The sequence below is a fragment of the Phyllostomus discolor genome, chromosome 5 (genome assembly GCF_004126475.2).
Source record: "Phyllostomus discolor isolate MPI-MPIP mPhyDis1 chromosome 5, mPhyDis1.pri.v3, whole genome shotgun sequence".
Lineage (NCBI taxonomy): Eukaryota > Metazoa > Chordata > Mammalia > Chiroptera > Phyllostomidae > Phyllostomus > Phyllostomus discolor.
The window spans coordinates 65,104,443-65,121,621 of NC_040907.2; the positions used below are offsets into that span (position 1 = coordinate 65,104,443).

General features: G+C 39.5%; 1 protein-coding gene across 1 annotated transcript in view; it reads right to left on the reverse strand.

Moving 5' to 3' along the window:
* Positions 1–16,886, reverse strand: part of COL24A1 (collagen type XXIV alpha 1 chain) — a 333,553-nt gene extending 316,667 nt beyond the window's left edge. The window contains exons 1-3 of the mRNA XM_036026370.1: positions 16,811–16,886; positions 16,255–16,385; positions 7,949–8,013 (exon numbers count right to left, since the gene is read on the reverse strand). Of these exons, the coding sequence (XP_035882263.1) occupies positions 7,949–8,013; positions 16,255–16,310 (121 nt within the window). The 5' untranslated portion in view covers positions 16,311–16,385; positions 16,811–16,886. The remainder of the gene's footprint in view (positions 1–7,948; positions 8,014–16,254; positions 16,386–16,810) is intronic.
* Between the last annotated feature and the right edge of the window lie 293 nt (positions 16,887–17,179).

The following is a 17,179-nucleotide window of genomic DNA, read 5'->3' on the forward strand; positions in this document are numbered from 1 at the left end:
ATATACTAATGACAAATAGTTCTTCTCTCAGAGTGCTAATAAGATCAGTCTTCTAAGCTTGCAATGCTGATGCTGAAATATTGGCACAGACCTTGCAAACTTGCTTGTCTTTCATTTGAAACTTGTATAGTTGGTAGCATTGATAATATTATCACTAATTAGAACTCAATAAAGTGGAAAGAAGGAAGCAGAGAGAAAGGTGAAAGGCAAGTAAGACAGAAAATGGGGAGAGGAAGGAAGTGAATAAGGAAGAAAAACAGAAAAAGGAGGGGAAAAGGAGAAATTGAGTCTCAGCAGGTAATAAAACTGCTACTCATACCCAAGTAATTGACTCTAAATCCAGTGGCTATATAATTGACTCTGTGGTGGAGTATAGAATATGCCTAAAGAAGTAGATACAGGAGAACCAATGGTTACACTTGCTTTACAAGTACAAAAAAACTAAAAAACCATTTAACCTGTCAACACTAATAATATTTATCACAAATTGGAGGAACAAGGGAGGTACTAAGTTTACCCCTAAAAAATAAGATGTTTTATATATCTTACTAATTGATAGCTTAAAAGACATTTTAAAAATTACCCAATTTTAAATATAGAATAATAATACTTAATAAACTATAATAGATTAAAGTGTTAACTCAGTATTAAAGAATTAAATTAACATAGTATAACACTTAATTTTAATAAATTCTCACTGTTTAATTTTTTTCACATATTTTAGTCAGTAAAGCTCCAGAGTTATATTCTTTCTAGTTTGTAGAAATGAAAAAATGACTGTTTAAAATAAAATTATATGAGTTGCAAACAAGAAAGATTGTACAGGCTTCAATATACTTTTCTTTTCCTTTCACATTTACTCAAATTGACTAAATTATCTAGATAATTGCCCAATATCCACTTTCTATTGTTCTATGTAGTCTAACCCCAACAGCTAGTCAATGCCAGAACCAAGATTCAAATACAGGCTTCCTAGCTGCTAGCTCACTGACTTAAGGAACTAAAGGAAATTGTTTAAAAGCAACTATTTTATTTTATTTTTTCAGTATTATGAGTTTGTAAGGGGAAAAAGATCAGAAGTATTTTTTTCTACTAAAATTTATTATATGTTAATCATGTAGCAGGCATGCACTTAGCACTTTACATGTGTTATTTCATTTGATCCACACAACAATCATAGGTAGTAAGAACAACTATTATCTTCACTTTAGAGTTGCCAACAGTGAGGCTTAGAGTATTCTAGGCACTTGCTCAAGGAAACATAGCTAGTAAGCATCAGAATCTGGACATACATCCAGACTTCTGGCTGCAAACCACCTGTGCTTTAAGCACAGCTGTCACAATGGGTATGTGAAAAGTGGCAATTCAGTAGATGAGTGGGTCAAAAAACTGTGGTAAATTTACACAATGGAATTCTATGCAGCAGAAAGAAAGAAGGATCTCCTACCCTTCACAACAGCATAGATGAAACTGGAGAGCATTATACTAAGTGAAATAAGCCAGGAGGTGAAAGACAAATACCATATGATCTCACCTGTAAGTGGAACCTAATCAATAAAACAAACAAATGAGCAAAATAGAACCAGAGACATGGAAATAAAGAACTGACAGTGACCAGAGGGGAGTGGAGAAGGGGATAATGGGGTAAAGAAGGGGAAGGATCAAGTCAAGGAACATGCATAAAGGACCCATGGTCAAAACCAAAGGGGAAAGGGAGGAAGAATTGAATGTGGGAGGTGGGGGATGGGTAGTGCAGGGGAGAGTAATGGAGGCAGAAAACTGCTGAGAGTAATGGGGACAACTGTAATTGAACAACAATAAAAAAGTGGCAATTGCAACTTTAAATTATTCTTAATGTAAATAACATCTATTCTGGTTAAAGAGATAAAAGTAAACTCATTTGTAAAATGAGAAATGTGGCTTTAACATGTGTGTAAAATTTTTAACTAGGCATCCATAAGAGGTTTTGGGAGAAAATACTTGGAGTTACTGCAGCTGGAATGAGCTGCTTTTCTCTTAATAATAAACACACTTTGGATTAATTTTCACAGAAAATACTCTTCTCGAAGATGAGCATTCTACACATAGATTACTTGTGTACATCAGGATTTCTATACATGTGGTTTTCATATCTTGGAATCATAAACCCAAGAAAGCTGTGCAGGTTGAGAGTGAGCTACATGGCTCATGTGGTGTAAGTGACCCTGCAGAGGGGTTGCAGCCACGCCCGTCCCAAGGGCAGCCAGCCCACCAACAGAGACAGAGTGCTAAGGAAAGTGGACTGCGTCTGATAAGAAAAGGGATTTATATCTGTCAAATGCTCAGGAAACAGCCTTAATAACTAATTTTTTCTTGAAGTAAAATCATTTATTCATTAGGTTATACCCAAAACTTGGTAATAAGTACAAAATTTATATTTAGTCATAACATAATTAAAATAATTTTGTTAGCTGCATTAAAACTTAAAGGAATGAATTGAAAACATGGCAAATAACAGATGCTGATCTCTGCTCAGTCTTAAATTTCATTAAAATGAGAACAAGGATATGTGATTTAAAACTACATGGGCAAAGTAAATGGACAGAAGAGACAATAGCAGGTAAGAGAAATAAACACAATTTTAAAAGATGAAAAGCAAATGAAGGAGTTAGCACGCTGGAGGATACTGAACACTAAGGACTTGCAGAGGCAGGTACTAAGGACAGGTAGACCAACTCACATTATGAAATTCTGAAAAGGCTGAAAATGCTCAAGAACTAACTGAAAGCACCAAATCACTGAAATCAGGAGAGAGGCATGAGGCTTCCAATGATGGAAGGAGGAAGAGTTAAAAATCTATACAAGCAACTTCAAGAACATAACAGAAGACTCAAGCTTACTTATGCAGAAACACTGAATTGATCATAGCAGAATCTAACAGAGAAGCACCATAATGCAAATAAGGGAATTCAGTTAAATTCTACCTACTGAATGGTGAGACAGCCCTCTTTGAAACCCACAAGAATCTCTTTATATCACTTCAACAACAGTGGCAAACAGAATTATATTCTATAAGATATTGGACAGGGAATAAGTGAAGTAAGAAAGTTCAAAAATTTAAACACACCAGAAATTAAACTTAAATGCTTGTGATAGAGACACATGAAAATTTAACATAAAATAGAATAAAAAACAAAGATGGAAAAATAAGACCTAAAAAAAGGCACTCAATCCACAAAATCCAGTATCTGACCAACAGAATTTACAGAAAGAGCAAATTAATACCAGGTTTGTCCAGAAGAAGTCCAGCCATTGTTAATATAATGAGAACGGTTTGCACAACATTGATGTAACTTGGCAGCCAAGGAGAGTGGACTGGAATATGCAAGTGTGAACAATGATGACTTCACTGTATCAGTCAGTGGGGGCAGTATATGCTGTTGAGTGAGCATGTGTACTGTGGGCCATCATATTCAAAATGACTGAGTGAGTAGAGCAACGAATCTGCATCGAAGTTTGCATTAAGCTTGCATTCCTCCATAGAAACTATTCAGATGATTCAGAAGGCTTTCAGGGATGATGAAATGAGTGCAGTGAAAATAAAAGTGAGGCATAAGCACTTCAAAGATGGTCAAGAATCTGTTGAAAGTGATCCATTTTCTGGAAAGCCTGCAACAAGCAGAACATCTGAGAATGTTGAATGTATATGGGCTGCAATCAACAAAGATCGATGATTAACAGTGTAAAACCTAGATCTGGGGATTACAAAAACTACTGTCTGAGATTTTGATGCAGGGTCTTGGCATAAAACGTGTATTGCAAAATTTGTTCACAGCTTCTGCTACAGAAGCCAGAGCAGAAGGAACATCATGACGCAGTTGCTAATGACTTGATTCAAACCACTACAAATGAACTAGATTTCCTCAAGGAGATCATACTGGGGATGAATCATGGGCCTATAACTATGATCTGGAAATGAAGGCCCAGTCACCCCAGTGGAAGTTGCCTGGTTCTCCATGCCCAAACAGGGTGCAGCAAAATTGCAGCAAGGTTAACTGTGTTTTTTGATTGGGAAGGTGTTGTCTGATACAAGTAAGTCCCTCCAGGCCAAATAATTGATAAGGAGTACTACCTCAGTGTTCTTCACTGGGTGAGAGATACAGTATAACAAAAGTGGCCTGTTAAGGGTGACAGGTGATTGGCAGCTTCATCATGACAATGCACCTGCTCATGCATTACATCTCATGCAGAGTTTTTTGGCAAAACATGAAATCACCCAGGTGAATCAGTCCCAATACAGCCCAGATTTGGCACCCTGTGACTTCTGGCTTTTCCCAAAGATAGGTCTTCCCTTTGAAAGGGAAAAGATTTCAGACGATGAGATTCAGGAAAATATGACAGGGCAGCTGACAGAGATACCAACAAAGGATTTTACAGAGTATTTTGAACAGTGAAAGAAAGCTGGGAGAATTGTGTGAGGCCCCCAGGTGCCTGCTTCAAAGGGGACTGAAGTACATTGTCCTATGTACACTGTTTCTTGTATCTTGTATCTTCTTCAATAAATGTTGCTATTTTTCATAGTAAGTGGATGGATACTTTCTGGACAGACCTCGTATGTCAGAGAAAAAGAGCTAACAACAGAAAATTCCAAGAAAATTAAAGATGTTTCCACATTGAAAGGACCTACTGAATACCCAGCACAACAAACTGGGAAAAAAAAACAACTAGCACCAAGGCACATGAAATTGTGAAATTTCAAAACATCAAGGATAAGTAGATGATCTTAAGGGTCAAAATAATAAAATAGAAAGGTTACATGCAAAGAATCAAGAATTAGTATAATACAAGATTTTTTAACTGCAAACCAGAAAGCAATAAATAAAAGCTTTTAAAATTCTGAGAGAAAACTATTTACAGCCTAAAATTAATTATATACCCACCCAAACTACCCTCAAGCATATGGGTGAAACAAACATATTCTCAGAAATTCAATGCTGCAAAGTGTACCATCTAAGTACAATTTTTCAGGATGCTACTGGAAGTTATGTTCCACTCGAATAAGAAAACAGATAATGAAAAAGAATAAATGAGTCCCAACACACTGAATCTAACACAGATGAGAGAAATTGACTCTACAGGAAATGCAGAGAACTATCAGTCCATGGCAGAACAAGAGAATTTAAACTTCTAAAAGGAATATCTCAAAAAACTTAAATAGAATATATGGTACATTTAAAAAATATTTCTCATAGAAATTTTAGAATTCTTTTTGGAGTATCTGAGAAGTATTGGTGATGGTGACACAAAACACAGAGCAAACAAAAAATGGAGGCACTCTTATTGTATAGGAAAGAAAATATAAATGTGCGTGGCTCAATGGTAAAAAAAAATACATACATGGTCATGATAAGGTAATTTAATCCAAAACTTTGATAAACATATATCAAAAGAACAGGAAGAAGATGGGGAAGAGGGGGCATATGGTAGGATAAAAATGTCAAAACCTTACAATCAAAAAATAGGAAGTCAAAATAATACATAAGCATGTTATTAAGAAGTACGGCAGTCAAAGCCAAAGGAAGGTGCTGAGAGAGAGCTTGCGCCAGAGGACTGCAGGACTGGGTGAGGTCAGGGGACACGGTTTTTGTTTCACCTTCTGCAGGAAAACTTGACTTTTAACCTATACACTTGTATTACCTTGCTATTCAAGTTTTGAAAAGTCTTTAAGTATAAATATATTTATTTCTAAGAAGTATAATTTGGAATAATCTCTAGATCAAATAGATATAGTTATCAGTATTATATTAAGGTTGCAAGTGATATTTGTGATATTTATAAAATCACAGTTTCTCCACAAAGAATTTTTAATCTCCTGATTAAATGTTACATTATTATACAATGTCAAATTAACAAAAAATCTATTTTAGGAAAAAAGTACTTCCAAGTTTCTGATAGCATACTATTATTTTCATTTCTTTGTGTGTGCTCAAAAGTATCCAATTTTCTAAAGTCAAAGAAGTTTTTTAACTTTTTTTTTAGCTCACAATAAAATGTCATGGTTATAAAAAAACTAAAAATTATTATGCTCACCCTGAAATAAAAGAGCACATTTTTTATTCTATAAATAAAGTCTTAAGGTTGAAAGATATTACTTCTTTGATTTACTCCTTTCATTGGTTCTGAATTTTTTTTAAAAATTGATTCACAAATATTCAGTTTTCTCTATATCTTGCTTTGCCTGGGTTTTTAATATTTTGATAATGACACATTTTGTAAATTATTAAACTTACAGCGCCAGCTGATGGCAATTGTGAAGCAAAGGGATGTGTAGTGGAAAGAGTTTTGCTGCAGCTGTCAGAGGTGGGCAGATGCAGATCCAAGTCTCAGCTGTGCAGCCTGGGCAGGCCCCGTCTGAGCCTCAGGGTCTTTATCTGCAGAGTCTGCCTTCCAGGTTCATTATGAACATTAAAGTAATACATATAAACTACCAGCAAAGAACAAGACACAAAATACATACAGTCTTCTTTTCTTTCCTATCTTCTCTGTGGTCCAAGAGGACTCATTAAAAAAAAATTTGTAGACTTTACAGTAAAAATGCCTGCTTTCAAATCTTGGTTCTTCCATTTAGTCGCCTGTTACCCTTTGGGTAGTTACCTTTACTCTTATTAATCTTGGGTTCAGCAGTTCTATCACATAATTATAAAAACCCCGTCATAAGGTAGTGGTAAAGAAAAATGTACCAGTCATGGGTACATAATAAGTTTTCAGAAACTGTAATAGTAATAACAGTGAGAAATTAGGAGATACAGTTTCTCTCCTATTAAGATTACTTAAAGCAAAATAAAGTTCTAGAAATGACTTGGTCAAGAATAATAGTGCATGAAGTTACATGTGACATATGAGCTAATTTAACCTTTGTCCCAAAAAAAGAGAATTGTAAAACGCCTTCCAAGACTATTTTAATCCATCTATATGCTACCTGACAAACTATTTATCTATGTCCACTCTTCAATTTGGTCAGTTAATGGAGCACTACTCCTTCCTTTGTGCCTTCTCTTTACCTATATACATTTCATTTATTTGATTTTATTCACTTGTCTTACCGTTATTTGGTGATGGACCAAATTGTAAAGTGGCTCACTGAATTGAAAGGTTAATTCTGTCAGAATGAATAAATGTGGCAGCATGCGGATAAAAGGCAGAAGGAAAAATAGGGGCCATGGTGACATTGTCTGTGGGTAGATCCAGCAGTTTCAGAGTTTTTCTCTTTGACTTCAGCATTTTTTTTACCTTTGACAAAAGTATTTTTTCTCCACTTTGAGGTCAGAGATGTTACCTTATTCATATTTCAATTACTGGTAATTAGGATTTTATGTGGCAAATGGAAGACACATTTAAAATGCTGTTTAATAAATGAATAAATTAGGTATACATAGATTCCTGACACTCATCGCCACACTACCAGAGCAACCAGATAGCAGGCAAAAACAAAACAAAACACTGATGTATTTTCCAAACTTCTCCATTTGAATTAAATAAAATCCCAAGCCCAATGGTATGCAAATTTTACTTTGTTTCCTAATGATGTAAATCCAAATGGAACATTTAGTTATGCTTGTGTTGTTTCAAGAAGTGCAAAGGTAATTCAGTCACAGTTTGCCACCCCCAAGAACTCCCACTTAAAATGAAATCACAAGCAAAGCCTTTTTACTGTACAAAACTTCCCTTTTATAGAGAGTTTGCTTAAAAATGTAAGCAATTTCACAGATGGAAGATCTGACTAATTTCTTAAAGGTCATATGTCCCTCCAAAATTGGTTTCTTTGCCCTTATATTCTCATTGCGCTAGGTAGAATTATTTGTTATTTAATGTTGAAATTAAGGTTATGATGACTATAAAGTCATGTTCTTTTGCTGTCCAGAAACAAAATTTTTATGTAAGCAAATAAGCATCAAGGTGACGTTCTTACCTTGTTCTTGTGCATGAACAGCACCCCCGGCCACACATAGCACAACAAAATGCAGAAGCAGCTTCCTGAAAAAAAAGATAAGTAATTGGGAAAACTTAGCTGGACATTTGCAACCTATAATTCATATAAAATCCAAAATATGCTCTAGTACAAGATTAACAATTAAGCTATTATTTTATATTCATATTATTTAAGAGCAAGGGCTCAGAATTTAAGTTCCAGCTTTGCCACTCACTATGTGACTTGGGCATGCTTTTTATTGCTCTGTGCCTTAGTTTCTGCTTCTGTTAAAACTACCTCATGAGGTTTTCTTTTAAGATTAACTGAAAAACTCCATGTGAAGCACACAAGACAGGACCTGGCACACAGGAAACACCTAGTAAATGTGAACTAGTACAAGTAACATTATTATTAGTATATATTATTTTATATTATGTCAAATTACCATACATGCAATTTATACAAAGTAATATAAATTTATGCAAAATAGTACAACTGATAGTCACTTAATCATAGTGATTATAAATGGATGGAACTAGTTATTTGTTTAAATGAATATTTTTATGTAAAAGCCATTTGAATACTATATTCAAATCACTTGTACTAGATTCATAGTTCTTTGCTTCTGAAAATAGTAATGGCCTCTAGATATCAACATGGACATTTTGATAAGTAGTAATTTTGAGCAAAATACTCAATCACTACAACTCAAAATCTTCATCATTTATTTACATCAATTAGCCAAGTAAAAATATGTTGTGATTTTTTTAGTATAACCAAACTTTTGAAAGATTTTGTTGAATAGTCTTCATAATTGGCTATGCCTAACTCCCAAGTGAAAATCATAGATATAATTTTAAAAAGTAGTGAGCATGATGAAAAGAATATTTTATTGTATTATTCTTGCTAATGTAGACCCTGATTCTGTTTTTTATTCTAACCCAGGTGATATTTCTGTAAAATACAGTTCTGTAAAGAGTGATTACAGAGCCTTCTGAAAATCATTTTTTCTTTTTATTAATTTCATATAATTGGTACATTGCCTATGGCCAATAATGTTTTTACCTTTATGAACTAGTATAAAGTACATCTTAATTGAAGAAAGATGATCTTTTACAAAGTGAGCCAACTATATAAAATTATACTATTCTTCTTGACATAAAGAAAATAAGATTTGCATTAAAATGTTACTAACCATTTTTTAGTAAGTGAAAAATGCACATTCTGTGGTCACAGTGCGGAGCACAGCTAGAACACAACTTTTACACAACAGGGTTTTGAATTTCAGCTGGTGTGGGCTAATAGCTGAACCATATGCTTTAATGAGGTCTCTAAAAAGATTTCCAGGCAAGGTGTCATCTATTTAGAACAATGCTTCTTACATGCTAGTTTAGCAAAGAAGTACCTGGAGATGGTGAAAAATGCAGATTCTGGGCCTTGCCACAATCTGAAGTGGATCCTCAGAATGTGTATGATTTTATCTAGGTGATTCTAATATAGATTGTGTGTAAGACACTCTAAGGAAAACAACTTAGAACATTTGGTATTTATAGTTATGCTGTACTTAAAATATATTTAAGTAAATATTACTTTGCTTAAATCATGTATATCTAATGTTATGAAAAGGACACAGATCAGATTATTTTATCTCATTTTTTTAAATCCTTTCTAATGCTCAATATTGGTGGTTTTCAAACTTTAGTGTGTGAGGAAATCCCCCCAGAGGGCTCAAGATTGCCAAACCCTGAGAGCTAGTGACTCACTAAGCCTGGGGTGTGGCTCAAGAATTTGCATTTATAATAAGCTCCCAGGCAGTGCTGATGCTCCTGACCTGGGGATCACACTCTGAGGACCACTCTAGTGGAACAGATGTCACTGAGGAAGTGATGATTTAGATCTGTTTTTCACCTTAGCTGCACAGTAGAATCACCTGGAGAGTTTTCAAACTAATACTTTGAATCCAGCCCAACCTACCCACATCCTGAGAGGTTCTGATTTTAATTTGTCTGTGGTATGGGGAATTTTAAACACTTACCAGGTGATTCCAATGTGAAAACAAAATTGAGGACCACTGTATAAGATTAAAATGATTTCTCTAGGTTCTCCAGAATGGATCCCAATGTAATTAGAGTTTGGGTAAAAGGAGGCTCTTCTCCTTTCAAAATTATATTTTCAACAAATAACTGGCATGATGTATATCAGTGAGACTATAAATAGTTCAGGATTATAGTCACTGAAGGAGAACACGTCAGAAGTACGCTGTTTCAGCAGAAAATGAAATGTGAAAGGAAGCACGTCGCACCTGCCCAAGGTAATCTGGCTTACTCAGACTTTAGTCTGAGTGCCCAATGGGCACTTTTCCACTCAGAATAAAGCTAGCTAATGATGAGTACAGCCACCAGCCTTATTCACTTTGCAATTCTGCGGACCCATAGACTTCTCCAATGACCTCAGGGGAGAAAACCGGAAAATGCAGTTCTTTCTAGACAAGTTAACAAGTCTGTTCCTGGAGTGAGGCGGGAAAACCTGAACAAATCTACATTATCCCTTAACCAGGTGATTTTAGGAGATTATGACAAATCAGTTGAGCCATGCCTTATGCAAGTGTACCTCTGTACTAAAGCTGATGACTAATGGAGAGGTAGAAATCAATGATTGAAAAAGAGATTTTATTTTTCTTTTTCTATTTATGCTGAAAACTAATAGCCAAGGAAGGAAGAGCAGAAAAAGCCCTCATCATTCAGTTCCCACCTCCTTGGATTAGCAATATGGATCCCACTACACCTGACACCCCCAGAGTTCCAGCCATTCCACATTATTCTCTATTCCCTGGACAGACCTTGTAAGTGCCCGAAATGCCCTTTAAGTCTCCACCTGTCAGGATGGCAGGTATCATCAAAGCCTAATTTAAACAACACCTGCTTCAAGAAATTTCCCATCACCCCTAAAGAGGACTTGCTCTTTACTGTGCTCTTTTTAAAATATATATTGTATTGATTATGCTATTACAGTTGTCCCATTTTCTCCTCTTTATAACCCTCTGCCCTGCACACCCCCTCCCACCTGCATTTTCCCCTTTCATTCATGTTCATGGGTCATACATGTAAGTTCTTTAGCTTCTACATTTCCTATACTATTCTTAACCTCCCCCGGACTATTTTCTATCTACCATTTATGCTACTTATTCTCTGTACCTTTTCCCCCACTCTCCCCTCCCACTCCCCCACTGATAACCCTCCATGTGATGTCCACTTCTGTGATTCCCTTCTTGTTCTAGTTGTTTGCTTAGTTTGTTTTTGTCTTTACTGTACTCTTGATGCTTTAATCATAACTCTATTGTAGGCTGTATGTGTTGTGCCTTTTATGATTAATTAATAAGTAAATATGTGAGCAAGCAACATGTCTTCAATGTTTATCCATTTTTATATAATATTGACAGTAAATATTTTTAAACAAGAAAGGTGTACCATTTTCATCACTCAATGAGTGAAGAATTCAGCTTTTCCCTATAGACCTAATTTTTTAACCCTTGGAAAAAAGTAAAGTTAAATATGCATATGATCCATGATGTTAATATCTGAGGATAGCTAACCAAATATAAAATACTCTGTGTGTCTGGTCTGCTAGCCACATTTTCAGTTTGAGATAAGCAACAGTCAAAACATAACCAGACATGTGAGGGGTGAGGCCTAAAAGGGGATCAGGCAGGAAATGGATACCCAAAGACCATACTCAGAATATTTAAGGAACTAATATCCATCCCAGGCATCTTCCCTAAATAGTTTTTGGAGCTATTAAACTTTATCTGAAGAGTCTGAGTTACTTTAGGGAATCCTAGGTATCATTTTGTTTAGGGCACCCAGGAGACCCTCTGGTATTACGATATATATCCTCAGGTTGCTGATGCACATTCCTACATAGATTTAATTTATAATAGTAAAAAGGACTTTTGAAATCTTATGAATAGGAAACTTTTATTTTATGAGTTGGTGATTTTCATTTAAACCGATTGGAAAGGGTGAACTAATCTGAAAAACACACACATGTGACATACATCAATATTTTCAACAATTTCCATCACACTATGTTTACAAGCCAAAAACTTCTCTAAGTCATGACAGCTTTACAGATTTGGTTCTTTACTAGCTGCTAAGATCCAGAAATAGTAAAATTTCTGTCCTCTGTTCCCAAAATAACTGAAAAACAGTTCTCAACCCAGCAGTAGGGGATAAAATTGAGTGATTCAGGGAAATAAAGTGTTACTAACCTACATACAATAAATTTCGTGGACTATCAATTCAACTCAAGAGGTATTTGTGTAAATAGTCCAGGTTGAAGCATACTAGAACTTTTGGTTAAATTCCAAGCATGCAGGCAATTCATGAGTACAAGAAAAATAAATGTTTAAGGACTTCAAGTGATCAGAATGCCCAGCAGAAGTGTCCAACCTGTGGCCATGGGCCGCATGCAGCCTAGGATAGCTGTGAATACGACCCAACACAAAATCGTAAATTTACTTAAAACATCATGAGATATTTTGTGTGTGTGTGGGGGGGGGGGGGGGTGTGATTATGTGTCATGATGTATTTGATGTGTGGCCCGAGACAACTCTTCTTTTTCCAGTGTGGCACATAGATACCAAAAGGTTGGACACCCCTGGCTAGAATCTGGTCAGTAGCAAGAAAAAAACCTGTATCTAAATTAGTCTGTCTTCATAATACCCTAGAGATTGTTACACTGATTGCTACCTAGCCTAGCAAAATTCCTGGCACACGCTACTGCTAAACAGAGATTTTTAAATGAGTGACTAAATCAGTCAGTAACTCCATCAGGTGGGCTGAATTTCAACAAATATGTAGATGCTAGATGTTTCTCTAGCATCTTCTACCTGCACACTGAACCTAAGATCAAGAAATCAGGTCATTCTAACCTCCATTTATCTAAAAAAGTAACCTGGTTTAGAAGCCTTTTAAATATCCTTTTTGTTTCTCTCCAGATTCTGGTCCTCACAATGTGTGCTGCAACCAACTTCATTTCTTTCCAGCCCTCAGAAACATTATGCTGTCTACCTCTGAACCATTTACTGCTCTGTGTTTGGAAAATTCTATGCCTTTTCCACTTAGGTCTCAGTCTAGATTTCATTTCCTTTGGTCAGCCTTTCCCTCCAGTATTACCCCTCTGTATCCTTCCCACCTATCCAGGATGGATAAGTGTCTTCATGTATATACCCTTATTTCATTTTGTTAAGCTCGGTTGTTTCATTTTCTGTTTCCTATACTGAAATGGGCACATTGGGAGGGCAGAAATTGTGTTTCTGTCTTGCTCAACCATTGTATCTCCTCTGCTTAGAACCATGCTGGGCACATAATTGGAGCTCAGTGAACATTTGTTGAATAAATGAATGAGCGAGTGGGTGAGTGAATGAAAGGCTAATGAAGTTATTAGCCTTTTATGAGAATGAAAATGAAATGGTCTTCACACTCAGAATTACATATTCTAAAACAAGTCATGGGAAAGCATGGCAAGGAAACTAGCACAACTTTTCTAATTCCTGTAATATAATGTATTTATTTTCTGTAACTTCACAGATTACGAAATAGAACTTCTAAACAACATCCAAAATCATTTTCCATAAATTACAATTCCTCTCCCTAAGCCATCAGTTTATTTTAAACATTTACTTAAATATAAACACAACCAAGCAAAATTTAAAAATAGAATTTCATGCCAGCTAAGAAATAGATCCACATATCCCAAACTCCCCCCTCTGCTTTGGTTATAGAAATCCTTTAAGTATCATAATAGCCTGCCAGGGAGACTTTCCAATAATATATTAAGTCAATGTATCTAACACTGACTTTTGGTTTTAATTTTCTTTTATTAATTCCACAGTGCACATTAAGTAATCCATATGAAAGCATCTCCATGAAATACAATGTTTTAGAGATCCACTCTTAAACTGTCAGTGTTTTGGGGTGACTAATGAGAACTGAGATTTTAAAAAACTGCCCCTGCTTTTTCAAAACATCACCACAAAAGGGTGGTGAACAATGAAAACCTCAGGGATTTTATTAGGGACTCTAAAGTTTAATTCAGTGACCTGACATTATCATACACTAAGCAGCTGCTTTTCCCAAGTCCCCACCATACAGGGTTGGTTAGTATCATTTTTTTGTCTTGTTTTTTCAAATGGAAGAATTCTGAATTCTTTATGGATATTGGATATTTTTAATGAGCAATTCTCTAAGCTCAATCAGTAATACTTTCTCCCCACTTGCATGTGTGTGGCTGGAGCTGTTAGGGGCTGCAATCTGATGTAACCTTGAATTACCCTTAACTCTGCACAGTCCACCCCCACTGGCAATTGTAGAGGAACGAACTGGATCTGGAAGAGGCTGCAAGCCCCCTGGTGAAGAGGCTCTCTGGGAGGGTAGAGGAGATCAGCACCCAGGATCTGCTACCCACCCCAACATCTCTCCACAAGGGTTCTTTTCCCATTCCACGTAGTCTAATTTTTCCTCAGAAGTTCTTCGGTGTAATCCATTCTGTTTGGTTTCTCTGCCTCCCTCCCCCCAATCATCTGGACCCAATTTACAAACCCCAAACTGCCCAAGAATTTATGCAGGACCTTTTCTGGGAGCGTCTGGAAGGGAAGTGTAAACCAGACAAGACAGAGGCCAGAAGCAGAAGACCGGCTTTAATCCACAAGGTTGATCACAACTACCAAGGGGAATGTTCGCCAGCGACTAGGCCTTGCTCAGTAGTCAGGGAAAGCCCTCAGGGAGGGGGTGCTGGCAGGGAGGGCAAGAAGGGCCCAGGGATGGATAGAGAATCTTTGAGGTGGAGGGCCTTATTCAGCCGCTCCCGGTGGTTCTGGAGCTGCGGGAGCCTGAGCCTCATCCCCCATTCCACGTCCGACATCAGCAGGAAGATGGGATCAATCCTGCAGGATCCACTGCGCCCCCCTGCCCCTCGATTTCCCAGTGGATCCAGGCAGAGGGGCTTTTATTGAGAAAAGTGAGGGGACACATGCCTTGGTACCCAAGCAGAGGGGTTTTATTGAGAAAAGTGAGGGGACACACGCAGAGAAGCATGCGCTTCTCTGCGGAAGGCGGCCAGAAGAGCCTGACCTCTTCTCAGACCCGGGTCTCCCTGGAGCCCAGCACCTCGCCACAGGCACGGGGTGTTGGAGGTTCCTCCTCACTGATTCATCTGGAAGTGGCGTGTGGGGAGGAGGTGCATACTCATCAGTCTGAAAGCCCGCTGCAGGGTTTCCAGGGGTCAGAGGACAGAGCGCACGAGCTCCGGCCAGACTCTGCTGCACGCGGCTGGGAAGCACATGTTCATACAAACACTGCCACAAGGCGGTCTTTCTCCGCAGCCCGCCTCCGCCTGCCCTCAGTTGCCACGGTCAGTTCCGCCCCCTGCCCTCCTCCCTCCTACTCTCTCGAGGGGCATCTTCGAGGCAGAGGACGATCACAGCCGTTTTCGCTCCTTTCGCCCCCGGGGCCAGAAACAAACTTGCATAACCCACCGACCTCTTCCAGAGGGACCAGGGCAGCCAGCCAAGACCATGCACCCTTCTCCCCATCAATGCTGTTTTCCCGGTGAGGGGGTGGGAGTAGGTTCAGCGCCGAAAGAGGAGGTGGTGTACCAGTCAGGGCCCCCTCGAAAGCTCCCGGAGAGTAGTCCCGCCCCTAGCAGGCAGCCCCTTTCCCGGAGAAGAGCCAGTGATCCCCGCGCAGCCCAGGCCCCAGATGGGAAGAGCGTTTGTTGGCCTCTTAAGGACAAGAGGCGATTGCCTCTGAGTCCCGTGCGTCTAGCAGAGCCCTAATGTCAGGCACCCTGTTTTGCCACCCCGCAACCCTGCGCCCTGTCTGTGCCTCGCTGTCCAACCCGAGTGCACAGAGCCCAGGATGCTGCTAAAGCCCTGGCAATCCCCAGGCTGGACGCCCAAAGGAGCTCCACGGGGAAGCAAGACCTCAGCCAGGGCCCCGAGGGAGGAGAAGGGAAGGCGGGCGAGAGGGCGGCGGGAGCTGGGGGACCCTTGCCAGTGAACTTTTCCTCGTGAGCCGCAAGATCTTTTTAGCATAAACTGTTGGAGAGACCCGCTGGCAGGAGGCTTCCTTTCAAACATGGTATTTTACAAATTGAGGAGACAGGAGGAGGGTGCCACGGCTGCTCGCGGCTCCCCCAACTTCAAAAAGTGCCAAGAAGCGGGAGCACAAACTCCAACCGGCTCAGTGGATCCCGAGGTCGGGGGAGAGGCTGGTCCAAACCCCTGCCCCAGCGGGTGGGCTACTCACGTTTTTGCTGTGTGGGAGACCTTTCCACGCCTTGTCCTGTGGGCTCCTAAATGCATTTGTATGCATTTGTCCTTGCAGCGAAGTGCTAACGGAAAACAGAAGCCAACTCCGTTCTGCTAAGGGTGCAGGTACTGTCCATGAAAAAGGAAAACAAAATCACATGAAAACGATGCTCCAAAACCGCAAAAACAACAACAAAAGGAGGAGGAGGTGGTGGGGAGGGAGAGAAATAGCACCCGAAGAGTAGACAGCCAGACTTTCTAGCTTCCTGGCTGGGAAACGGACTGGCCCGGGGGAGCGCTCCCCTGGGAGGGCCGGCGACCCAGGAGACCTCACTGGCGGGCGGCGGGGCGCCGGCAGCAGCGGGAGCTCGGCTGCGAGTGCAGCCCTCGGGTTCACTTGCGGTTCAAAGGCGACTCTGTGACTCCAGTGGAGTCCTCTGCTTTGGGCCTGGGAGGAGAAAGGGATGGGGGTGGGGAAGGAGATGAAGGGGGGCGGGGAAGTCCTTGGAAACAACCCACGCCGGAACATTTGTCAGACAAGCACACACACCCACTTCAAAAATCTAGTTGGTGCACGGGGGCCGGTGGCAGCGCTGCAGGCTCTCAACGTTGACTGCCGCCGGCTGCTTCCCCTGGAAGAAGAGGAGCCAAGTAAATCCGGCCGGTGTTAAATTTCACTGCTCACTGACTCGCAATGACATCACCAAACATAGTGCACATACAAACACACCCTCCACCCTACAACCTTCCCCCTACCCCGCGCCCAGCGCCCGCGTGGAGGTCCGCAAATCCCCGAGCCCGCAGCTTCCGGAGCGCACGCAGCCGCGGCGCTCCAAGGCTCTCGCTTCCCACGCTGTTCTTCCTCCAGGTTTGGGAAACTTGCAGGTGACTGGTCTTCCTCGGTCGAAGTGTCCGTGTGCCAT